This window comes from Mustela nivalis (assembly GCF_964662115.1).
Source record: "Mustela nivalis genome assembly, chromosome: 19".
Taxonomy (NCBI): Eukaryota; Metazoa; Chordata; class Mammalia; order Carnivora; family Mustelidae; genus Mustela; species Mustela nivalis.
In genome coordinates, this window is record NC_139038.1 from 37962835 (window position 1) to 37987976 (window position 25142).

At 60.9% G+C, this 25142-nt stretch overlaps 1 protein-coding gene across 18 annotated transcripts in view; it reads right to left on the reverse strand.

Moving 5' to 3' along the window:
• Nucleotides 1-25142, reverse strand: part of MAPK8IP3 (mitogen-activated protein kinase 8 interacting protein 3) — a 45804-nt gene that overhangs the window by 7986 nt on the left and 12676 nt on the right. The window contains exons 2-15 of one of the 18 annotated variants that reach the window (XM_082713502.1): nt 24419-24539; nt 22278-22348; nt 21943-22034; nt 18270-18293; nt 15696-15834; nt 11886-12132; nt 11030-11132; nt 10725-10843; nt 4428-4439; nt 3602-3619; nt 2478-2535; nt 1880-2032; nt 1148-1229; nt 60-190 (exon numbers count right to left, since the gene is read on the reverse strand). In XM_082713502.1, coding sequence (XP_082569628.1) covers nt 60-190; nt 1148-1229; nt 1880-2032; nt 2478-2535; nt 3602-3619; nt 4428-4439; nt 10725-10843; nt 11030-11132; nt 11886-12132; nt 15696-15834; nt 18270-18293; nt 21943-22034; nt 22278-22348; nt 24419-24539 — 1370 coding nt within the window. Of the gene's footprint in view, nt 1-59; nt 191-1147; nt 1230-1879; nt 2033-2477; nt 2536-3601; nt 3620-4427; nt 4440-10724; nt 10844-11029; nt 11133-11885; nt 12133-12838; nt 12944-14279; nt 14402-15695; nt 15835-18269; nt 18294-21942; nt 22035-22277; nt 22349-24418; nt 24540-25142 lie in introns of those variants that run through there. The other 17 variants (XM_082713511.1, XM_082713513.1, XM_082713507.1 and 14 more) reach the window with 17 other exon arrangements.

A 25142-nucleotide genomic window follows, 5' to 3' on the forward strand; every position in this document is an offset into this window, starting at 1 on the left:
GGGCTTGCCGCGGGGACCTCGGCTCGAGGCCGGGCACCCCAGGGGGCCGAGGGGCCCACCTGATCATCTCGGTCCACCGCACCGCCTCCTGGAGCTCCATCAGCCTCTCCTTGTACTGGTTGCGCTCCATGAGCACACGGGCCATCTCCACCCGCGTGAAGCGGCGACGCTGCGCCAGGGGGACCTTGTCCTGCGGGGGGGCACAGCCGCTCAGCCGGCGGGCAGCTGGCACCCTTCCTCTCTGGGGCCTCCTCAGGCAAACGTGGTGGGGGGGGGTACTTGGGCAGCCTACCCACCCCCATGGGGGACCTTTCTAGAAGGTCACATGACACACTTGAGGAGGCTGACACAAGCCCCTGAATCCCATGGTGATCCCAAATGCCTCCAGTCGACACGGACAGGTGACATCGGTCCCCAGGGGCACCAGAGGAAGAGAGGTTCTAGGGAGGATCCGGCAAGCGGGACCGGGGGACACTGCATCCGAAGGGGACGCTGGTGGTTTTGGCAGATCCGTGTGGGGTCTGCCAGCTGGGAGTGCGGGGGCAGGGGGCAGGACCCAGTCTGCTCCCTGCGGCTGCAGGCTGGCCCGGGGCCAAGGCACCCCAGGCAGCTGCCAGGCAAGTGAGCATCAGCCCCCAGCCCCAGGCAAAAAGGCCTAGGTGCCTCTGGGTCTCTTCTAAGGTGCTCAGAGATAGGGGCTGCGCAGGACGGGCTGAGGGAACACATGGCCAGCACCCTGACACATGCATCACGTGCCCCCAAAAGGAACCGAGCTACTGAGCAGTGTGCCGTGTCCCCTGTCACCTCAGGCCGAGGAGCCCGGCCCCACCCTCTGCGGAAGGCAGGCAGCCCAGTCACCAGACCATGACCAGAAGGGGGTCCACAGCGGTGAGGGCTAAGGCCCAACACGCAGTCTCCCTCTGCCTTCCCTGAAGCAGTTCCTAACAGTCAGTTACGAACCCCCAAGGAGTAGCGGGCTCGCCTCAGGACCATCCTTGGACCTGGAGGGGGGGTGTGGGCCCCTAAGGCTGAACAGGGGTTCTCACCAGGAAAGGGTGGAGGAGAGGACACAGAAGGGGTGAGGAGGGCCCCCGAGCCCCGCCCCGCGGCCCGCCCCCCACGCCCGCAGGTTAATAGTGGAATATACCAATTCTGTACAGAGATAGCCGCTTACATCCTCCACCTCCTCTTTGGGCTCACGCCTGGCAACGATGGCCTCAGACTTCACTCTGCAGGACCAGGAGGGAATTGTGGCGGGGGGGGGGGGGGGGGGGTAGTGGGGAGGCCCCGCTGGGCTCCGGCCCTGGCGGACCAGTAGCCCAAAGCCCTGGTCGAATGAGCCCTGGCGGCCCCAGCAGAGGACCAGGGCTTTGCGGAATGGGAAAGGCGCAGCCCGCCGGCCAGCCCCAGGCAGGTCTGCTGCCCCCACAGCGCCCCCCACCCCGTGACACCTCCCCCTTCCAGCCTGGAGCCACAGGCACCCCCCGCGGGAAGCATCAGGCTGCAAGAGAAGTGCCAAGTGCTGGGACGGGGACCCAGAAGTTTCCAGAACCCAGAACCCCCCTCCTCCTGAATGAACCTACGAAGGCAGGCTTCCTCCTAAGGGAGGTGCCTCCTAGGGAAGACGAGGGGACAGGTGGACGATGTGGAGCGGGGCGGGGATGCGGGGAAGAGGGGCAGCTGGGCCCGGGTCGCTCCACTGTGAGCGGGAACTGGGGGAGGGGCAGGCTGCGGGAGGAGCGCAGGGCGGAGCCGCTGGGAGGCGCGTCTTCCAGGGGGAGCCCGGAAGGGGGGACCGGACTGGGGGCGTGGCATATCCCCGCCCCTTCCAGGAGTCCCACCACCTACTCCCAGGGCCCAGTCCCAGGCCCTGGCTCACCTCCTGAGCTCTTCCTCCAGGTCCTTGACACGGCCCTCGAGCCTGAGCTTGGCCTGCCTGGCGGCTTCCAAGTCCCCTTTGAGCACCTCCTGCTCCCCGGACAGCTGGTCCACCTTGGCGATGAGGTCATTTTTCACCACATTCAGAGCGTTTCTTTGAGAAGGCAGAGAGTGGAGAAGTCCATGTGAACCGCTGTGCACACAGTGCGACGGGGGCTCAACGGGGCCTGCCGGCTCATGGGGGTCTGAGCGGAGACCCCGCAGTGCAGAATACGGGGAAGAGTGGTGACCCTGGAGGGGCAAGCTGGGCCGTGTGGGTCTGGGCCCTCCCAGTGTTATTACAGGGAGGCCTTGGCCCTGGGTGGCGGGTTATCTCAGTACTCTCGGAGGGAAGAGAGCATTCCAGGTTTTTTTTCTTTTCATAGAGAGGGTAGTGGGGGGAGGGGGAGAGAGAGAATCTCAAGCAAAATCCATGCCCAGTGCAGAGCCCATTGTAGGGCTGGATCCCAGGACCCTGAGATCATGACCTGACCCGAAATCAAGAGCGGGTGGCTTAACCAACAGAGCCCCCCAGGTGCCCTGGAGAAGAGCGTTCTTACTTGGTTTCTAGAAGCTGGGAGTTCTCCAGCAGCAGATTCCCCACTTCCTTTCCCATTCCTGAAACAAAAGTCACAGAGGTACTCCCCGGGTCGGAAGCCAGCCAGCCCTTGACCCTACTCCACTTGTCCCACAGCAGCAGCCCTCCTCCCCAGGGGCGGATCGGCCCTGGGGGGCAGATGCAGGGGACAAGGCCCATGGGGCTGGCCTCTGGGAACCCCAGGGAGAGGCCTCTGCTGGTCTTCAGCTGGGCTCTCAGCCGGCAGCAGCAGGCAGGGAGAGTCCCAGAGCAACCCCCGGATGGCCCTGTGTGGACGGGCGCGACAGCTGCAGCTGACCTGCACGTGCTCTATCCACGGGAGATCTGTGTACCGTCGGAGGGCTCAGGCGGCACCAGCCCCACCGGGTGGCCTCAGTCTCTGTCCCCTGTCAGCAACTCCCTAGCCCTGTGATTTCTAAGGCCTTCGTGAAGCAGACCGTTCTCAGAGCTGTCCCCAGGACAGTGGTGGTTGGAACCGTGGTGATGGGGACAGAGAAGACAGCGCAGGACGGCAGAGAGGGCAGAGAGCTCGGGGCCAAGGAGGGCAGGTGGCCTCCCTGGGGCACAGCAGCAGGGAGGGAGCGAGTGAAAGTGAGGACCGCACTCCCTGGGGTTGGTGCCCAGAGGGGCCCCTCCAGCTCCTCTATACCAAGCCCCAAGGTGGACCCCAGCACTAAGCTGTCTGCAGGCAAGTCACAAAAACTCTGAAATACTGGCACTCAGCCATGATGACAGACAGCCTCGAGAGCCCAGGGTCTGTCCCTCCTGATCACTCGCCCCGTCAAGGACAACCGTGACACGAGACCTATGCACACGGTGTGCCGGGTACGGGCTCTGACTGCTGTCTCTGCTCCCGCCCCTCGGCCTGTCCAGGGTCTGCTCTGAGGGAGGGCGCTGGGGACTCAGGACTTGAAACCAACCCCCCCACCCTGGGGCTAGAAGCCAGGAGAGCCTGTGGCCCCTGCTGGCCCCACCGCTGCTCCACCACACAGAGCGAAGCGACCAGCTCGCGAAGCAGGAAGGTGTGAGGCCCACAGAAGAAGGAAGGAACAGGAGAAGCGAACTGAAACGGGGCCTTGGCCTTACCAAAGAAATCATGGCGCACTAGGAGAGCCATCCCAGTCCCACGGGAGCCGGGCGGCCGGGGCGGCAGGGAGACGGAAGGAAGGGAGAAAAAAGAAGCGCATTAAGCCTGTGTGAGCAGCAGGGGGGTGGCCCACTAGGGCTACTGGTCTCCGGGTTTGGGGTGCACCCTGGAGCGGGATGGAGGGGTGGGAGATGCGTGGAGCCAGCTCTTCCTCCTGGAAAAACCACCAGGCCTCAGCACCTGAATGGTGAGGTGGAGGGTCAGCAGTGCACCCAAGCCCTGAGCTGGGAAGGGCGGGGGTTAGGGGCGCGTGTCTGCAACTGAGGGAGAGTGGCACCCGGGGAGCCAGCATGGCTTTAGCACACTAGGTGGGTGCACATCATGTGGGTGGGCTCGGGGTCTCCTGCTGGGAGGAGAGGGAGAAAGCAGGAACTGAGTCTGCCATGTGGGAAGAGGACCCCTGACTTCTGGGGTACATATGACAGAGGGGAGACAACACGCAACTGGGTCTGCAGTCCCATCCAAACTGTCCTATGCTTCTGATGGCTCCATAGAGCCTTAGAAAACGGCACTGGGGAACGGCCGGCCTCGGAAAGGACGGGGTCAAGGCCGCTGTCAGTGGGTAGTAGTAGAGCAAACCAAAGTAAGCTTCTGAGCGGCAGGGGGGCTGGGGAGCAAAAGCACGTGTGCCTTAGTGGCCTGGAAAGAAACCAGAAGGGGACAGGCTGCACAGCCAGCGGAGACTGGACGGCAGCCGACCCACTCCAGCTGGACGCTACCGTGGGCAGAGGGGGATGCAGACAGACAGATGGGTGAGATACGCACCTGAGAACTCCCCTGGGGCCATGTCCCGCGAAGCAGAGAGAGACAGGGGGGAAGGAAGTGACAAAGGTCAGTTGGCGACTGGAACCAACAAAATAGATTTTTATTAAAAAAAAAAAAGCAATGCTGAACAGCCATCTCCACACTGAAAAGGCATGAAGGAGTACAAGCAGATGTCACAGGGCCCATGGGTGGTAAATCCCACTGGGGATGGGACCCAGAGTGCCAGGTCCCACACCTGCTCAGCCCTCAGGAGGGCGGTGTCTCTGCAGCTGACAACTGGGAAGGGGAGGGAGTATGTGCGCGCACACACGTGTAGGGTACGCAGGTGCATGTGTGGGGTATGCGTATGCCTGCATGTGCACGGGTACTTTGTGTGGGGCATGTGTGTGTGCACTGCCGGCACAGGGGTGTGCGTGTGCATGTGCACGCGTGGGGCAAGCGCATGCATATGCATGTACATGTGTGGGTACAGGTGTGTGTGTGCGCACGTGTGCGTGCGTGGGCACACTGCCCAAGACTCCTGCGTGAGCTTGAGTGCCTCCTCCCTGCCCTAGAGTGCGTGAGCTTGGCCTTACAGGCTCCGGCCAGCTTGTCCTTCAGGAAGGGCATGACCTCAGGGAGAGCCGCCCAACCACAAACGGAAGCAGATCTGGCTGGCTGCAGGGAGGGAGAGGGAGGGCAGGCAGCAGGGGCAGCGGGCGTGTGGGGCTGGCAGTGCCTTCCTCACTGGGGTCCAAACTCCTCTGTGCTGCCCTGCTGGGGACGGGCCACAACACTACCGCTCTGCGGTCACTTCCCAAAGAAGCCAGTAGTATAAAGTCACCTGACTTAAACACCAACGTATATAATTTGGTGTCGGAATTTAAACAAGAAACAGGCGCCCTGGGTCAGAGGCGGATATGCCTTTGTCCCTGCCCCGGGCAGCCACCATCAACAGCTCATCTCCTCTGAACTCCTTCTGGATCAACACTGGCATTTCAAGAGCAAAATCACGACCAGGCTAGCCATGCTCCCATTCGAGGTGCTCCGTTTCCCCGATCCTCTGCACCAGTGCCCGGTCCCATCACTCAAGGGCACACGGGCCCGCTCACCCCACTGTTGAAAAAGGCTGCCATCCCGGAGACCCCTGCCGGCGGCCAGGCTATACCCGGCCGTGGCCTCACACTGCCACCTCCTGGCCGTGGGGCACAGCAGCACCTGCTTCATTTCTGTGGATCTTCGGAGCAGTTACTTCCGTGTCCCCTTTTCAGTTCTGGGTTGTTCTTGAAGTTTGAGCATCCTTTAGGTACGTTTCTTGGTATCTTCTGTGAATCCCCTTTTACCCAACCCTCACCCTATTGTAAGCCACTTCTATTAAGGCTGGAGATCACCTGGGTAGGAAACAATGTATCTTTCTTAAGTAGCACACCTCCCCCCTGTCAGTATTTTCCTCTGTGGCCATGGCCACAGGGGGGCCCAGATTAGGAACATAATCTCCACCTCTCTTCCAGCTGCGCGACCTTGAATTTCTATGTTCAGATCTTCAATCCAACTAGAAGTCTTTTGTGTACAAAGGTGGGGACCAGACTTCTCCTCCACGAATCTACCATATTTCCAGTGGCTTTGAGTGCTGTGTCTGTCCTACCCAAGTTCCCACAACGGCTCCAGCTCTCACCAGGAACTCACAGGGCCCGGCGGGGCTGTCGGGCTGTCGCTGGTCCCACGTGCGTAAAACCTTTTGTTCTTAGAACATCGGGCAACCCTGCAACCTGGTTCTTTCTCAGAAATTTCTGCGCTACTCTCACGTTTGCTCTCCTGGATGAACTTCAGACTCTACCCATAAAGTGAATTTACGCCGGCACCGCGGGCTGCTCTGCGAGTCATGGGAGGCTCATGCAGCTTGGCCTGTGGGTCTTGGTTTTCGAGACCTCTTTTCTGCTCTTCGGTCGTGTTTCCCAATTCTGTTCACACAGGTTTGTGTCTTTCTCAAGGTTATTTCTACACACGTTCTGGGTTTGGCTGCCACGTAGGCGGGACCTCTGACGTAAGCACAGCACCGCAGAGAGCACAGGGCCAGCCGGCCTGTGCCGTCCATCAGGTTCTGAGTCGAGTTGCCTGGCTTCTCTGGGGGCCCACGGTCTCCCCAGCACTCACCGAGTAGTCACCAAGCATGGATTCCCTTACTCCCCAGTTACGCTGGCTCCAAGGGGCACACCGTCGCAGGGAGGTGCCTCTGGGACCGGACGAGGCTTCACGTTCAACAGCTTCTCCTCCTTGTACTGGCAGCAAGGCCTTGCTTTCCTGGAGATTTCTCAAATAATGGTGCATCTGGCAAACCGTGGCAGGAGCTGAGTGAAACATAAGGAGACCTGCGTTTCCAGGGTCTTTTCCCTGCTCTTCTGCTACTAGAATTCATGGTCCAAATGCGGAGAGGTGCGGGGGCAGCCAGAGCAGACACCCAGAGCTCAGAAGGGTGCTCCCCTCAGCCGAGCCAAGGGCACCGCCGTGTTTCTGGGACCATTGGACCTTTCCATGGCAAAAACAGCTGCAGAATGGAGACTACCAGAGCCCCTGCTGGCCCCAGGCTTCTTCGTGTAGCAGCCCCACTGGGTCAGGTCAGGTACCCAGCTCTCCGACGGCCGTCTTCAGAAAGACACGTGGTGCTGGGGAATTGGGACTCCCATCCTGATGGCTTACCCTGGCAGACGGGAACGGACAGCTCGGTGAGGGGACCGCAGCTGAGGCCACCTCCTCCCTCCACGTTGCCAGAAAACAAGTGGGCTCCTCTGCTTGGCTCCCTGTTAGCAAAGTGCACGGCACTGATCCCTCCTAAACCCCTTGGCTGGCCTGCGGGTGCCTGTCATGCCTGAGGCTCTGGGAGGCTCCTCCACTCCCAAGAATGGGCGCAGCCAGAACGAAGCGGTTTCCAAGGTGGCCACAGACATTGACACATGCGAGCGCACAGTGAATCACGACCCCCGTCACTCGATGATGGAAGGATTCTGATCTCTGCTTTCTCAGAACAAAGACCCAGCAGATGCGTGGGTTGGGTCTTCTCATAAGAAAGTCACACCAGGCACTCTCTGTTCTAGGGAAGTGACCCCAGGACATTCACCAGACACCACCGCCCTTCTAGGAGCTGTCCTACATCTGCCTGGGAGTCATGACCCCATGGCCTGCAGGTCAAGCTCACTGACAAGCACTGCCTATTGTCCTGTTTCCTGCCATCACCATTGTTGCAGTTTCTCTAGGTCAGTGGGATCTGGAGTGATGCCAAAAGACCCCACAGCCCTGAAGATGGGAGGGAGGGGATAGCCCCATGGCCTGGAGCCGCAGGGCAAGGCGGGAGACTGTGGCCAATGGTAGGGACCAACAGGAAGGCTACCCAGAGCCACCAGGCAGCAAGGAGGCTGGTCAGCACCAGTAATCCTGTAGAACCACGTGAGGAACCAAATTAGCAGAAGCACGAGCCACAGTGGCCGAGAGTGGAAATGACCCATGCGACCATCCGTGGACAAATGGATACATGACGTGTGCCCTATGCAGGCAACACGCCAGCCTCAGCCATAAGAAGGAACGTGACTCTGACACCTTCCAGGACACACGCAAACCTCAAGGCATCACGCTCAAGGAAAGAGGCCACGTGGAGAAGGACCACGGGTATGAAACGCTCAGAGGGGGCTGCCGTGCAGAATGGGAAGCAGGGGAGTGGCCGCCAGGGGCTGGGGGCAGAAGGAGGGACGGGACTGCCCATGGGCACGGGTCTCCTCTGCTGGTGAAATGTTGTCTACCAATGATGGTCCCTTGACTCGGAATTTGCTCCACATGTTCCAAGACATGGGGCCATGCACCTCAAGCAGGCCAACTGGGCGGCGTGTCCCATGCCAACAGAGCTGCGACGAAAGGCAGAATGGGTGGTCAGTCGGGGCTGCTGTTCTAGGTCCGACCTGGTCTGGGTCTTGACTCTGCTGCTCATCCTGCCCTCCCTGAACTGGTTTCTTCCTCCATGACACGGGGACAACAGTGCTACCCCAGATGAATGGTGGCCGTGCATGTCCAATGCTGGCAAGACTCTTCTAGTGACCACGCTGCAGGGTGGAACCTTGTCACGAGGAGACTGGCCACACAGCAGGGTCCGGCGGGCTCCAGCTCTGCCCACTCCTAGACACTCCATTTCCCACCCCTGAGCACACCACGGGATGCCTCCAGCCACCTATGGCCAGGAATGGGCGTGTGAGGCTGGGCCTACAGAGCCCGGCATGGACACGCAAGCTGCTGGGTGCATGCGTCCTCAGAGGGAGAGGCTGTCATCGCTCATCAAATCCTCAGATGCTCACAGGCACACAGCGGCCTGCTAGGTGCTGCCCTCTCGCCTGCACAGCCTCCGTGGCAGCCCCGGCAGAATGGCGCTCCATCGCGAACACACCGCACACATGGCTACCCATGTCCTCCTCCCGCCGCAGGGGCCCTGCTGAGGCCCGCTCCCTCCCGGGCCACCTCCAGCCCGGCGGGTCAGCACCCGTGCCCAGCCAGGCCGGGCCCCTGCAGCTGGCAGCGCGAGGTCGGGCAGAGCCCCGCCGGGGAAAACAGTGTGCGGCCACTTGCAGGAGCCCACACCTTTACCCCAAGGCTCCCGCTCTAGAAATCTGTAGTAAAGAAGCCATCAGAAGGGTGGGCACACGCTTCTACTGCAGGATCTACGACAGCAATGGCCACCACGGCAGTACTCGGGCCTGGGAGAGTGGAGGAACTTAGGTGTCACGGCAGTGGCGTGGGGTTGCATGGTTTTACTCTCTTGGCAGTTTCTGATATTAGAAGCACATACTGCTTTTCCAAAAATAAAAACTAGAACGCATGTAGGGTTACCTGAGGCCCATAAAGGAGAGTGGCAGGGTGTCACAATATTAAACGTGATTTCCCCTTATGAGAAAATCTCACTAGAAACACATGCTGCCGAAGGCAGGCCTCCTCCTGCTCTTTCTCCTGGCCTCAAGAGCGAGGGCCGACGTCCCGATCACACGGAACGGTACGCTCAAAAGTCAGCGAGAAGGTAAATTTCGTATTATGTGTTTTCCATCACAATTTAAAAACTAGCTGGAAAAAACTTCCAGTTTGGGCCCAAGACATTGCTGGTGCTGACGCCATGAGGATTTGCGTTCCTGGGAGATCCCCACGCCCCAAGTCAGGCAATCAACCTGGCAAAGCCCTAAGGCAAAGAAAGTGAGTGTGTGCCCGACAGAAAACACCTGCTGGTGCCCTTCCCTCGTGGGCTCGGGCCTGGCCGCGTCTGCCGCTGGAAGCCCAGCCAAGCCACCCAAGACGGTGCAGTCCACACAGAGCAGCTGAGCGGGACACAGACACACTCTAGCCAGTGCCCTCAAGTCCCTAATGGCAAACGGTCCCCAGTGTTGATCACAGGAGAGGTCCAGCAGCAGGAAGGCTGGCAGCAGAGTCCCAGATGGCGGCAGCCCTGCCCCCTTGGACAGCAGGCAACCATGTCCGGGCCACAGCGCCCGCAGACAGCCTCACGCCCCCCCCCCCCCCAGCCTGCTGGAATCGGCACCTCCCCTCACTGACGCGGCGGCCCTGGCTCCAGCTGCAGCCCCTGGCCCAGCCGAGGGAACCGAGGAGCACCCGTCCCCGCGAGCTGCCTCCATGGACATGGTGTGGGAAGAGGACGAAACAGAACCACTGCTCCCCTGACAACACAGCCACCTCCTTCTGTCCCACAGCCCATCTCGCTGGGAAGCAGGGGCCCAGTGCAGCGCTAGGGTCCGGGAGCTGCTGTCCTGCAGCCGGGCCTCAGGACACAATCATGCCACTGAGAGCACCCGATTTCCTACCGGCAGTGCTGAGGGCCTTGGGGCACTGCCGGCAGACGCCCGGGGTGCCAGACGCCCATCCCCGGACAGGAAAGAGGACGAGGAGTGAGTCTCCATGGGTTTCTGCACCCATTTCTGACCCAGGTGCAGGGCGTTCCGGGGCTGACCACGGGCTCGCAGACAGACAGTGACCCTGTCCGGGCATTTCCTTTGAGGAGAACTACTAGAACACTACCTAGGCTGAGTGCTCAAGGGCACGGTTTCATTTTCAAAGAGAAAGTTCTAAAATTAGGAAGTAACATAGCTCTGTGTGAACTCTAAAACCCACAGAACTGTACGCTTTACGTGGGTATGTTTTATGATACATGAAATACATCCCGACAAAACCGTGAGAAGCTCCTGGCTCACGGCTGACAGAGACACTGCTTCTACTACAACAAGAGAAACAAAGGCAAGTTCCAGGTGCTGGTCTTCCGGGGAGGGGGCTTGGGCTTACCTAGCAGGTCGGCTCCTTCATCCACGTCCCCGATGACCTCCGATCCTGCAGTTGACAGCTCGTGGTACAGGGAGTCCGTGTTGATGCCAAATGCCTTGTTCACGATCCCCTGGGTCGGGCTGTGAGGACATGCAGCCGGGAGCTCAGGGTGAGGGCCGGCGAGACCGGCCGTGTGCGGGGGCCTCCAACACCGTCCACACGGCCGGTCAGTGCCAATGCTGCTTATGCAAGGCTACAGGGGACACCTTTGCTGAAGGCCCATGGTGAACAGAGAGCCCACCCTACTGGCCAGACCCAGTGAGTACCTGTTGCCCATGCGATCAAGGCGGGGCTCCCGACTCATGTCCAGCTCTGGGGTGGACTCAATAATGTCTTGGACATCAGACCACTCATCACTGCTGCCCATGCCTGGGGGGACACACAGGAACCACTGGTCCCATGTCTGGACAACCCCACACTGGACCACCGCCAGCCAGGGACCTTCAGGAAGGGCTCCTCCCTGGCTGGTGGCCAGCTGGGGCCCATGCCCCGGAACCACGGCTCTTTCTCATGACCTCTGATGAACAGACCAAATGTCCTCTTCTCCTCCACCCCCTCCTCTACTGAGTATGTCTGCGGGAGGATGGGGTGCACTGCCAGAGGCCAAGTGTGACCCCAAATCCATGTGTTGAAGTCATGGCCCCAGTATGGGACTGCATTTGGGGATGGAGCCTTTAAGGAGGTGGCGGGTCAAATAAGGCCACATAGGCGGACCCTGACCCCATCCCACAACTGTGCCCTCATAAGAGGAAGGGCTGGGGACGCAGGCCCTATGCACACCAAGGAGCGAGCATCGAGGGGAGCCAGCCCCGACACCCAGACACCTGGATCGCTCACTCCTGGTCTCTAGGACTGTGCGAAAGCAAGTGTCTGTGCTTAAACCACCTGGTCTGTGCTGTTTTGTTACCGTGGCTTGAGGGGACTGATATATCTGCCCAAAGGAAGATCTGAAGATCCATATTTGGAAAGGAAAACTCCAGGGGGGCGGGGACCATGTGGGGCAGAGCAGCAGGGGGCGGGGCGACAGAGGCGGAGCAGCAGGGGATGGAGGGCAGGAACGGGGCAGCAGGGCAGGTGATGAGCTCTCCCCACCACAGCCCCAGAAGCCCTCAGCAGCAGCACCTATGCTGACGTTCCGCATCTCCTGCGTGACCTGGACCTCCATGTTCCGGCTGTTGCGCTTCTCCCGCGCCCGCTTGCTGCCCTTCGTGCCCGCACTGTAGTCCCCCAAGGGCTGCAGGCTCTCATTGAGTGGTGTGACCGCGGCCGAGGGCACAGAGGACGTGGGCGTGTTGGACTTGGTGCCGGTGGTACTGGGTGTGGCAGCCGCCGAAGACTGGCCTGACTCGGACATCTCATCCTGTGGACACTAGGGCCAAACACAAGAAGGGAGAAGCTCGCCATGTGGGTCGGTGCCCCCGAGGCTCCCGGTGACCCACACTGTGCAGGGTCAGGAGGGGTCTCCACCACCTCCAAGAGGCCTCCTCACTAGGCTGCTCTAGCCATGGTAAAACAGCACCCTGAGCCAGGACTGGAGGGGACAGGAGGACCCCCGCTGCCCTCTCCGTCCCACTCCCTGGGCCCACCCCGCTGCTGCCTCTGTCTCTTTGTCGGCTGCAGTCCCCTTACAGAAAGGGCTTGGCTTGGGGCCCTCAGCTTGCCCGCCCCCCGGGATGGCCCGCCGATGCCACATGTGATGGACATGAAGCTACACAGACATGGCAAGCAACCCTTTGCAGCCGGGGGTGGTCACAAACCAGGGGCAGCCCGGAGTGGGGCCGAGGGCTCTACACGGGGACCAGGGAGGAGACCGAGCACGCCTTCCGATCAGGCCATCCGGGCCGCGGCCAGCTGCTGCCGTCTCCTGGGCCCAGTCTGGGAAGCGGTGCCAACCTCCTGAGCATAGACACCAGGAAATGTGTAATTCTTAACCCCCAAGGCTCAAGTGGACCTCAAGGCCTGCCCTGTGCATCTACGTATATGCGGTCAAGCTGGAGTCCCACTTCCAGGGAATGGGTCCTCCTCCAAACATTCCAAGGGAGCGAGATTATTAGAAACCGCAATCAGCTGTTGACCTTAAGCAGTTCCCTGCGGGGGCGCCTGGCTGGCTCCGATGGTGGAGCGCGCGACTCTTGATCTCGGGGTCGTGAGCTCGAGCCCCGTGCTGGGTGTGGAAATTACTTTAAAAAAACAAAAAACAAAGTCTTTAAAAAAAATAAAGAAACAAACAAACAAAAACCAGAACCTCCCTGGAGAAAGCGCACTCTGTGTGCATGAGGACAGCACAGGAAGCAAAGCCATCTTCTCCCACAGTCCTTCCTCGCGCAGCCGGCGGACAGAACCCGTGAACCGGCCCACTCATCTAGTAACACTGATGTCCTGACTCACCCCGACTTGGTCCTCAGTGGGCAGCAGCCCCCGCACACCCTGCTACCCTCTTGGGGTACAGAGAAGGGGCACAGCTTCAAGAGGGGTTACTGCTCCCGGTGCATATCCCACGGGCCCACAGCACTGGGTCATGTGGTTTCCACAGAAATGGTGCTTCTGGGAGCTCTGTCTTGCCCCGGGGGAGCTGATGGCAGGGGGTGTCCAGCCCTTTCCGTAAAGCTGGACACACGCTGGGACCAACCTACCCTCACCTTCACTGGGAAGAGCTGGGCAGGCTCCCGTGGCTGCCTCTGGGTGCCCGGGAGGCAGAGATGGCTGGGAATCCCTGACACCTGCCACTTTCTGACCTGCGTGGTCAGCGTCAGGCTGGGACCTAGGACAGCCAGGTCGGGCTTCGTCTAACCGTGCCTCATACTTCTCTGCCAGGACTCTCACTGTTCCACAACCGGGCCCGCTATATGCCCAGGGGATGCTTGGCAATGTCAGGGGAACAACTGTGGCTGTCACAAATGGGGACGAGTGGAGGTGGGGAGTGTCTGCTCACTGTCCTGCAGGCCACCAGACTGCCTCCACAGCTGAGGACCACCGGCCCTGATCACTGATGTGCAAAGGCAGTATGCCCCACAGGACAGCCTGTGCCCCTCTCCCTGGAAGCTCCCTGGTACAAGCATTTTCTACTTGGATTCTACAACTTAAGGCTGATTGGAAAAAGAAAAGTTCTTTCCTGATAGCCTCTGTGAGGGAGCTGCCCCAGTGTCTGTCTACCCCACACAGCAGAGGCTCCCAAGTGTCCCAGAGTCAAGGGATGCCTCTGCTGCCGGCACTTGAGGAGAAATGGCCACAGGAGACCAGAGGCCTGGGAAAGTCTGGTGAGGACTGGGGGAGGCCAAGTATGTGACTTCGCGCCTCTCAGAAGCACGCACTTTCTAGACCACCTTCTGCAAGGACGTGGTTCCCGCCAGCCTGTGCCCGGCAAACTCGGGTCTATGGGTTCTCAGCGGACCTCCTTGACCCCAGAAGTCACTGAGGGGAACCGTGCCGCACAGCCCGGCCTCCCCCAGTCCTTGGCTCTCCCTGACCCTAAAGGCCGCCGCCTACCCACAGGACGCTCCCCTGGCCACCACTTACCTAGCAGCAAACCTCTCAACCTCCTAAACACCAAGGTGTGGCAGTGACCTCCAAATGCAAAGAACCCAAACTCTTAGCGGTCATTCCTCACCATGAGTAGCCACAACTGTTTGCTTAAAACACTGAAAATATAGCACATAAAAACAAAAAACAAAACAAAAAACAACAAAAAAAAATGAAGAAATTAGAAAGACCTTAAAATCTAAAACATGAAATAAAAAGAATGTAAACGTGACTGAAAAAAAACAAACCAAACACACCCACAAACTGAAACAGAAAACAGCAGGTTGAAAAGCAAGAGTGCTTCGGGCGATGCGGCAGAAGAGACACGGGAAGAAAGCTGGCCTGACCGCGGGCAGGAGTCCCAGCTCCTGGACCCCCAGCCTCAGCAGCTCCCACGGCTTCTCTGGGCACCGGAGCCCCAGCCACAGGCCGGACCCCACACGGGCAGGACAGCCCATAACGGGGGTGCGGTGAGTGCTTGGGCCAGAGGTCCCAGAGACATGCCCAGTCTGGAACCGAAGCTAAAGTCAGTGGGGTCACTATCTGACACAGTGGGCAGCTTGAAGCCACCTCTGGCAGGCAAGCTAGACACCCAGGGACAGAGGGACGATCAGCCCCAAGCTGCAGCAGGAGGAAATTTCAGGAGAAGGCCTGGCCCCACATCCACCGGCTGGCCCAGGTCTGGAGTCCCAGGCGCTTTGCCTTCCGCAGGTGACCTCCCACGGCCCCTGTGGGAAGTGCCCCAGGCCTGGGGTCACTTCCTCCAGCCCCAAGGGTGTTTTCCTTACCTGGTGACATGGCCAGGGCCTGTCTGGTGAAGGCAGGGCTCCGCTCCCAGACCAACACTCTCTGCAAGTGACCATGGGCCCGGAGCCAGCAGTAGCCCAGGCAGAGTCCCTGCCCCTGGCTTTCTGAGGGGGGCCTCCCTGAGGGGCGCATTCCCTGGTTAGCCACACACACCCAGGACGGCCACGTCCTGGGACTTAGAGACCCAGCGGTCATTAGCACAGACAAGCAAGGAGCAGTATCTAGAGCAGGGACACTGGCTCCTCATGCTACCCTCTCCCAGCAGAAGCGTAGACCTCAGACACCAGCCTACAAGACCTTCTGGGCTGGAGCCCGGGTTGGCTTCAGGGCTGCTGCCCTGGGGCGGATCTGGGGGGCAGACATGCTTGTGCCCTGGAGCAAAGGCTCGGCTCAGCCAAGCAGAGGGGTGTGCCCTGGCTGCAGAGGCCCCGTCTGACACTTGGGCCTCCCAAGCTGGTGCTCTCTTCTGGAGCTGGTACCACCTCCGCACAGCCCCACTACCCTGGGCGGGGGTGGGGGAGCTGCAAAGGGTTGTACACAAAGATGCTTCCTGAATGAGCATGGGCGACAGGGAGGGACCCTCACTCCACGGCACGGCTACAAAACCTGGTAGCTGGAGCTGAACTGGCCGAGGTCACTCAGGTGCCAGTGGTCCCCCGCAGGCACGAGCTTGCCCCCCATCTGTGCACGTACCATGCCGTCGGCCAGGGGGAAGACATTCAGAGAGGTGGGACGCTCCTTCCTGCTGAAATGTGAGGGAGAGAGTAAGAAAGCGGATGTTACACGGGGCTCCCACACGGAGGATGGGAGGCTCACCGGTCGCAGGGGGCCGGCCCCTGCAGACCGAGCCGCTCAGGATCAGGGCCAGCCGTGTGGGGCAGGGCGTGAGCTCCAGGGTAGCCCGGCCTGCACAGGGGCCATGTGCATCCGGAGCTACGAGTCCTGTGTCACTAAACCTGTGCCCGTGTTTCCGGGCCCCTCAGCTTCTCTGTGGGCCTAAGGGGCCCTTCCCCTTGGGTGCACTGTCTTCCAGGCCATCGTCTTTAGTTAGTTTGCTGTCACAGAGAGCCGCTCTACAGGCTAAGAACTCCCACGGCAGCGCCAGCACAGCCCCTCAGCATTGCGGCCAGCACAGAGCACTCCTGAGCAGCGACGTCCACCGTGATGGTCTTTCCCATGTGGAGCCCACACCTGCCTCCGGGTGGCCATCGGCTGGGCTTCTGCCTCCTTGGGCCGGGCAGGAGGAACCAACCCTTCCGCTAGGCTCTTCGCGCTCTGCCCCCACCTGAACCCTGCACTGTTCCTTCAGGAGCTCTTGGTGTACATCGTGAGCACCGACGTACAGAGGAAAGAGGGCCCCATCCTTCTGTGGGTGTCGTGTCCTTTACAGCCCACGGGGGCCCCTTTCTCCTGCTCCATGCAGTTCTTCCCGGTTGTCAGGGACCCCAGGGATCCCAGAGGGCTGTCTTTCAAAGGCGCGCCAGGAGATGGGGAGTGGCAGATCGCCTGCTGGACTTGGTCCCTGAGGAGACGCTCCCTTCAGCGTGGGCGCCAGCGGGTGTGCAGCCAGGCCAGCTACCCCACAAGGATGCGGCGCACCCCGGAGCCGGCCAACTACCTCACGGCCCGTGCTGCTCAGAGCGGTCACGGTCAAGCATCAGAGACCCACACACAGAGCTCAACCCCCAGAACTGCGGTGTGGGGACCGGCAGACGCTTCCTCGGGAATCCCAAGCAGCCAGGCCCAGAGGCTGGACAGGTCTGCAGAGAGAAGGCGGGTGGCATCCCTGAGGCACTGAAGGAGGGGAGCAGCCGCGTCCATAAGAACTGCCTACAGCCTGGCAGGCAGCTTCCTGAAGCCTGGCTCTGGAGAGCGGGGGCCCTCTGGCTGGGGCCCCTGTGCAGTTCTGGGGGCCGGCCGGGGCTGAGCTGAAGCAGGGAGAAAACACAGAGTCTGGGTTGGAGTCCTGCCTCGTCCCATCCAAGGCTGGCCAGTGTGTCCTGTTCGGTAAGACGCTGCCTCCCGTGGAGCTGGGCCTGGGCTGCGCTGTCCCAGGGGCTGGCGTGCAGCAGGCACGGAGCTGGTAGCAGCAGCTGCATGCTCCCGAGGGACTGGAGCCGCTGGTACCTCCACATGTCGGGGCCCAGGCCACCAGGAGGCTGGTTTCCTGCAGATGATCACAGGCCCCTCACATGCAGCCTTCGTCCCACGACAGAGGACATGTTCTCATGCACATCTCAGCTGAGTCTGCAGGTGCGTCCGTAGCTCAGCAGGCCTGAGGCTCTGCCCACTCAGGCTGCTGGCCACCGCCAGCCTGCCCGCTCCCCAGTATCTGGGAAGGGGCCGGCCGCCGTGTGGTCAGCACATCCCTGGAGGAGGGGCCCAGCCTCCACAGCCCCAGCATCTCTCCCCTGAGGCCCCCAGGCCCGTCCTTCGCCCATTCTTCCTCATTGGGCTCCCACTGCTGGTGCAGGAGCCCCTCTCCTGGGGCCCAGCCCCACCGGAGAAATGTACAGCAGGGCCCCTGACCCCAGGCAACAGCGGTCGTTCCCAGGAATCGAGCCTCATCTTCTCTCTCTGCTCCTCACAAAGCCATGCATGTCCTGCACCACAAGCCCTGGGGGCACGTGTGGGCACTGCCATTGGAGGCCTACACCCGTCCAGAGCTCGGCCACAGCGTCTCTTGTCGCACTCCTGCTGCTGCTCCTTTGGGAGATGCCGATGCTCGTCCAGAAGCTACAGTCTGGGGGAGTTGCGCCGCCCGCAGAGGTCAAAGTGCTTGCAAGGACCACGGCCACACAACCGGCTCCAGGCCCAGGTCTGTCCAATGCCAGAGTGCAGGTCTCCACCCCTGCCTGCCACCTCCCTGCAGCGCTGGCCCAGGGCTTCGGGCCCGAGGTCTGACCTGTGACCACGGATGTTCGCCAGGCTGGGGTCCCCATGCCACTACCTAGTCTGGGGCTGTTTCAGGAACCTGGGTCTTGCCCATCTCCACGGCCTGGCCTCTAAGAGCCACACTGAGCGTCTTTGATCGGTAATATTGAGGCAGAGAAACTGTTGAGCAGCTCAAGGACCAGCCCTGGGCCTACAATTAAGAACCACCAGCAGGACCGACTCTCCCAAGCCCCAGGGCACCCCGAGCGCCCCACACAGCAGCATGAATGCTGGCCCAGGCTTTACCTTTTCCTCCATGACTGGCGAGGACTGCAGGGCAGCGACAGACACAAAGGGCAGCACACAGCGGCAACAGCACAGGGGGCAAGACGAGAAGACAGCATTAGAGGGCACAGGTCAGGGGACACAGGTCACACGCGCTCACGTGGAGGGTGAGTGCATGGCGGTGGGTTCCGCTCTGCGGCGGTGGGTTCCGCTCTGCACAAACACATGTGGAGACATGCAGATGTGCACATGACAGACACAGGACACTCAGACATGTGACCTCTCCACTGAGCCGCTGGCCCGCAGCTTGGCACACACACTCAGTACAGGGTGGTGGGCGAGTGTCGTCTCCGGAGAGCCCCGGCACGCATGTGTGCTCAGGCACACACATGCTCACATTCGTGGGCCCACGCACGCTAACTGGGGTTTCTAAAGACACACGCATTGAGAACACCAGGCCAGGAGTGAAGGAAAACGCATTGAGAACACCAGGCCAGGAGTGAAGGAAAACCCGTCTGGGATTGGCGGCGACAGTGGCTCCTGGCACTACAGATGAGGCCCCTGGCGGAGGCCGGAGACACTGAACTAGGGAGCTGGGGCGCATGTACTTTTTTCTCTCTAAAGAGCTATGGCGAGGCAGGGGACACCCAAGGAAGCAGGACCGCACACAGGGCAGCCTTCCTGTAACCCAAAGAGGAGCAGTGCCGGCGACAGAAGCCCGCGCTCAGCACGGTGGGAGAAGGTTCCTGCTTCCTCCACTTCCACCCACCTTCCCCATGCCAGCGTTAGGCGGGGTGGCCAGATGCACACAGAGCGCCCCCAGAACGTCTGGGCCGTGGGGAAGAGCTGCAGGGGCCTGAGTCCCAGCGGGTGGCTGGCTCTGTTGGCCAGTGAGCAAGGTACACACGGCAGGCAGGCCGGCAAGGTGACCGGGGCAGCCTGCACCCACAGCAACACCCCTCGGCCCCCAGGCAAGTGCTGCTCCGGCCATCACCCTACAGGGCCACACTCCTCTTCATGGCCAAGGGGACACGGTGGAGGCGGGCCGTGCCCTCAGAGGGTGTCGGCTGACAGACCAGGTGCCTTCTTCCTGCGGCAGGAATCTTGCACGTGGTGGTGCTCTGGCCCGGAAAGGCCTATTACCAGAGTGCCGAGAGCCTGGACAGCATGCCCATCACCTAGCCTTGGGGCGCCCTCTGAGGGAATCTGGACCAGAGCCTCTCCCTCTCCTAGGCATCCGTTGTGTCCATTTTACAAATGAAGGGGCTCCCATGGGCCTCACCTGGGTGTGGAGAAAAACATCCCCAGGACAGCCGTCCCCGGAGGCAGTGAAGGCCTGCCCTGCCCAGGAGTGACCAATGGGCACGGCCAGGCAGCAGGTAGAACAGACCTGTGCCCTGAGGGAGGAGAGCCCACATGGCTCCAAGAGCTGATGTGCAGCCTCCAAGGGGATCCCAGATGGGACCCGTGAGCCAGCCCCTCTCGAGAGAGAGTCCCGACAGCAGAAGGGTGACAGCCACAACCGGCCGGAGCCCAACTCCAAGCACAGGGAGCACTGAGGGGCCTGGGGCCGGGCCTGCTCCAGACTGCCTCAGAGCCAAGACACAGGGGACCACAGGCTCCCAGACCAGGTCCTGTCTCTGGTGCACAGGGAGACACAGGCAGGGGTCTGCACTCATGGACCCTCTTCCACGTCAGGAGGAAACAAGGCCTGATGTGGCCCCAGGGACAGCCCCAGTAATAGCCGGGAAGCTCAGGGCCCGGTTTTGGAATCTAAGCAGCTTCTGCTTTGGGCTGAGCCCATGTCATCCTGGGGCTGTGGGGACACCAGTTTCTGTGGCATCCCCAGGCCCCGAGGGTGCTAGCCATAGGGTCTAAGATAAGTCCTGAGTTCAGACAGCCCACCTCCCTGGCTTCTGGGAGAACCAGGCCCTTCTCGCTGGGCGCTCTCCTTCATGACCTTCGAGGTGCTCCTGCCTTAAAGGGAGCTGGCAGGAAACCAGCCTGAAGGTTCCGGAATGCTGCAGCTCTCAGGAACTGGCCGCGAGCCCAGCGCTCGTCAAGGATGCCTAACTGCCCAGCCGCCACAGCCCCAGCGCAAAGGGCCCTGCCCAACCCACCCCCGCCACCCGGCCCCGAATGCAGGCCCCCATCCCCCCAGGTCGGCATTCATGTGCAGTCACTCAGAAATCCTCCTGGTGAGTGCCGGGGGCGAGCAGGTCGCAGTGCTCTCGAGAGAAACTCTGGAGCTGGGAGCCGGAAGGCTGTTACTCCCCTCGCTTTAGACGGTCATGCCTCAGGAGCGACACCCGCAGAGTTCTGTCCTTCAAACTGCTCAGTCTGTACCCCCTCCCCAAGCAGATGCGGAGTCACCACCAGCAGCCCAGGGCGTGAACGTGCAGCAGGGACGCATCCGCTAAAATCCTGGGACTGTGGGGAAGCATGTCGCCGTCCCCTCACCTTCCCAGGTCCCGCCCGGCGTTCGCACACGCGCTCCTTGTTTCTGTTTTCAAGTTGGGTGCCTCGAGCACACAGAGGCAAGGGCTTTGCCCCTGGGCCCAGACAGTGGCTGGCGACACGCAACGTAAGGGCCTGAGCCTGCGTGTTCGCAGCGCACCCGCCGATGGACAGGCCGGAGACGGCCTCTGCAGGGACGGGGCGTGACAGCGCTCAGGCATTGGCCTGTAGGAACAAGGGGCCAAGGCTACAAAGGGACCAAGAGCTGAGCTCCGTCTGTGGGGCCTCCAGCTTCTCCTCACACCTACTAGGACTTGGGACATCGGTACCCTCTCCCCAAGCCCAGGTTGATGACCTTGGTGTCCCACAAGCTGGCAACACCCTGGAGAAGACTGTAGACAGTCTGCCCCTTGAACACCATGGTCTAGTCCTCCCCTGACCGAAGGCTCAGAAGATGCAGCTTAGCCCCCCTTCCTGCAGGTAAGAGCCGCAGAGCTCCTGGAACAGACCAGCGAGGGCCCGAGGGTGCCGCTCTGCCCCGCAGCGAGAACTGCTGTGCAGGGGGTCGCCCGGTGGCCCCGCCTCCTCCCCACCCATCCGGTCAGTCCTCGTGATTCCAGTCAGTCAAGGCCCAGAGGCAGGACAGCCCGGGATTGGCGGGTAAGGACCGTAGCTCCTGCAGAGACCCACGTCTCACAGAAATCAGAACCTTGATTCCCGAATCCTGCGGCTGGGTGACGCCTGCTGCATTTTGCAAAGGAGAAAGCGAGGTGCGCCAGCGTGTGGTGAGCTGCCCCACGCGGCCCGAAAGACGGGGGCTGGAGCTGGGCTTCTGATCTCACCCAGTGGCTCCGGCGCATGCGCGTCCTGCACACCTGGCACCGCCCCTCCCGCCGCCATGCGCAGGTGTCTCTGCACCTGCCTGCACGCGTGACCACAGAAGCCCCCCGAAGGCCGATGTCAAGGCCACAGACTTGAGTGAGCAGGTGAATCCACTAACGGGATCTGAGATGATGGGGGCGGACCCCCCATTTCCCTCAGGCAGTCGTGACTGCTCCCGGCCAGCAGAGGGCCCTGCCCGGCACCCTTGCACACATGTTCTGCTCCAGCACACACTCCGACCCAATCCCCTCTCCTGACTGGGGTGGATGCAGCTCCCCAAAGGCCCCCCTCCACCCCAGAGCACCCTGGGGATGACGGGCCACCAGAGGCCACTGCCGCCCACTTCCCACCTTACCTCCTTCCCGGCAGGCTGCCCTCGGTTTGGCTGTTTCCCCCGACTTGCTGCATCTTGGACCTCTCAATATGTTCCACGTAGGTCTGGATCATCTGTGACCGGACAGATGTGGCCATGTGGGTCAGGTCTGCTGACCCAGGTGTCTGCCCTCCAGCCCGCGGTGCTCTGATAGCAGCAGAGACATGTTCGTGCAGACTGAGCAGGGCAGAGCTCCTTGGCTGGGCAGCAGAAGCCAGAAAGAAAAGGCCAGGAAGGCCAGCCAGGCCATCGCCACGCACAGCACCGCTGCGGGGTGAGGCCACGTCCATGCGTGCAGACCAGGGCCGGGCACTGACCTCCGTGTGTCGCTGGTGCAGGGCGTTGTACTCCTTCTTCATCTCGGACTCACGCTCCTCCAAGCGGGAAACTGGAAGACACGGCCACTGCCCGTCAACACCACAACCCACCCCCCACACCTCCGCACCTGCCCTTGGGCCGTCTGTGCCAGTACAGACTGAAGCCTGGTGCAGACCGCAGTGGCCCGTCAGCCCGGATGGGGATGGCCAGCAGAGACCCCGGGGCCACAAGAAGACAGATCCTGAGGGTCTGGCTGGCATGTGGTTGCGTGCTGCGTTAGTGGAAGATGTTCGGTTCTGCCGAGGGAACCAGGATGATCCAGCCCACCCGGGGCTGCTACCTGGGCCCGAGTGGCAATAGCTCCCGAGATGCAGGGAGCTTGCTGTGGTCCGGTGGAGACAAGATGTGAGAAAGGGGCTCGTAGAAAGGGGCAGTTCCTCTGTGAGCAGCCTCTGTGATGTGGGAAAGAGCCCAGGACCATCTGCCACGTGGCACAGAACAAGCAAGCATCCCTGACATGTACCAAGACCTGCAGACCAAGCCGTGGCCATGGCATCCAGGCCAGCAGGGGTGACGCCCAGGAGCCCCCGCAGGCCCTGCATGTGCTCCACCCGCAACGGGTCGGTCACCTGACCGGTCAGCGGGCCCGTCGGGCCTCCTGTTCCCTGCCTCCCATCACCGGGTGAACGTACCAGCCTCGGACGCCTTCCGTCCTTGGGCCCTTGTTCAAACTTCAACTGTGTCCCCATGGCCCCAGCAAGTGCAGAGTGAGGCAGGACCTATGACCGTCAAGAGACTCACAGGTGTGGTCCCGCCGGGCTCACCCGCCTCCCACCCACCCTTCCTCCTGAGATCTAACAGGTGACACCAGTCCACATCTGGCTTTGGTCCAGATGCTCTCCTGTTCTGCAGTGTCCGCAGGGGCCGTGCTCCCCCACCCCACAGCAGGGGCCTCCAAGTTGGCATCTCTGTGCAGCTCTCTGGGGGCCACACTCTCGGGAGCAGCGAAGGCGTCGCAGGAAGTGGGGGTCTGAGGCTCACGAGGCTCGTGGAGCAAGCTGATGGCCAGTGCAGGCTGACTGCAGGGCGTTGCCTGTACCCCAGGGGTGGACTGACCCCCCCAGCCTCTGCTCCTGCCTTGGGAGGGGCAGCCCTTCCTCCTGGCCTTCTCTGCTGGGCAGGTGTGCAGGCTGCCACCTGGCAGAAGGAGCCACACATTTGCTCTCCCCTCATCCGGCTCTCGGTCTTGCTGCCACGGAATTAAGAACTTCAGCCAATAATTTGGAGTTTGTATTGTTTTCCTTCTAAGAAGAGCCAGAAAGGTTTCATATCTGCATAGTACTCTAGGGTTCTGTGTGATCACAGAAAGCATTTCTCTCCGTATGCCTAAAACGGGCCGTTTGGTTTGCTTTCATTTTGCAAATACCAGAGTGTCTGTAGGCGTACAGGGGCTGCTGCCCGTGGCTGTCTGGGAGTCTCTGACCCAGCCGTGGGGCGCTGGCCTTAGCCATGGGCCCTCGAGTCTTGGTCTGGGAGAGGGACAGACCTGGCACATCAGATCCTCTTCCCCCAGGTGGAGAGATGAAGGGACCCGCCATCTGGGGTCACCAGGGAAAGCAGCACATTAGCTCCTGTCATGGAAACTTTGGCCACAAAATTTAAACAAGACTCGTGAAAACGGAATTAATAGTTCTGTAGAATCAACATCACCCGAATCACTTTCCTTGCCTCTCCTTGTGAGGGACAGAGTGCTCCTGCGGGCCCCGCCAGCTACGTGCCCCTGCCCCGAAGCGCCACCACGGTGGCAGCGAATGAACTGTCCAGAAGCGGCGTCCCCACCGGTGGTGGACAGACAGGAGCCGCGCCACGACGGGGGTCTCTACAGAGGGCCTGGCGCGGTGTAGCCCAGGCTTCAACTCTCACGGAAAATGCGCTGTCATCAAAGGGGCCTTATTTATTTATGTATTTCCACCCGGGATCGGAGGCCAGCTACAGACACACCTGGCAGGGCACAGGCATAAACGCGTGGTTGAGGGAATCCCGGTGAAAACACGGCTGCTGGCTTCTCTCTTTCTCCCTCCCCCACCCCTCCCGAGCCGGGACCAGGCATGGTCCGATGCGGCCCCCACCACCTGCTTACTCTGGTCCGCGTAGTTCTTGGCCTTCAGCTCCAGCTGGCGTGTCTGGAACTCGTAGTGCTCCACCTGGGTCTGCAGCTCCTTCTTCTCCTGCTCCAGGGCATCTTCAAACTCAATGAACTTCTGTGCACGGGAGGAGAGAGAGCGGGCATCACCAAGGTGGGACGCCAGGTGATGGCAGCGCGTCATGAAAGGGTCGCGGGCTTCCGGGACCCATGGTCATGGGCTCCTGGCGTCACACCACCTGCCACCCTCAGCACCAAACCCTGACATGCCCCGTCCAGAAGCAGGGGCCAGATGAGTTTCCCGAGAGTTAGTAACTCTAGAACCTTCTAGCCAGCTACCCAGAGATTCACACTGGGCCCCGATTATAGAAAGGCTCATGTTCCCTTTAGCAATCTACGGTTGCCTTCTTGAAAGCCTTGATAATTTTTGAAGGAGGGACCCCGCATTTTCCTCCCCTCAGCAGGCCCCACATAGCAGGTCACTGGTCCTTTCCCAACACAGTAACATCAGTCTCCCAGACACTGAATGGCGTGAGGTCACAGCCACTCTGCTCCTCATCTGTACAGTCAGTTCCTGCTCGGCTCTGGAAGCTGCCGCTACCGGAAGGACCCACAATGGGGCTGGGTCTTTGGAATCCTTCCCTCACCCAGTAAATGTCTGAGCAAAATTATCATCAAACCAAGTGAAAGGAAAGCACTTTGCAAAAAAGCAACAACAAAA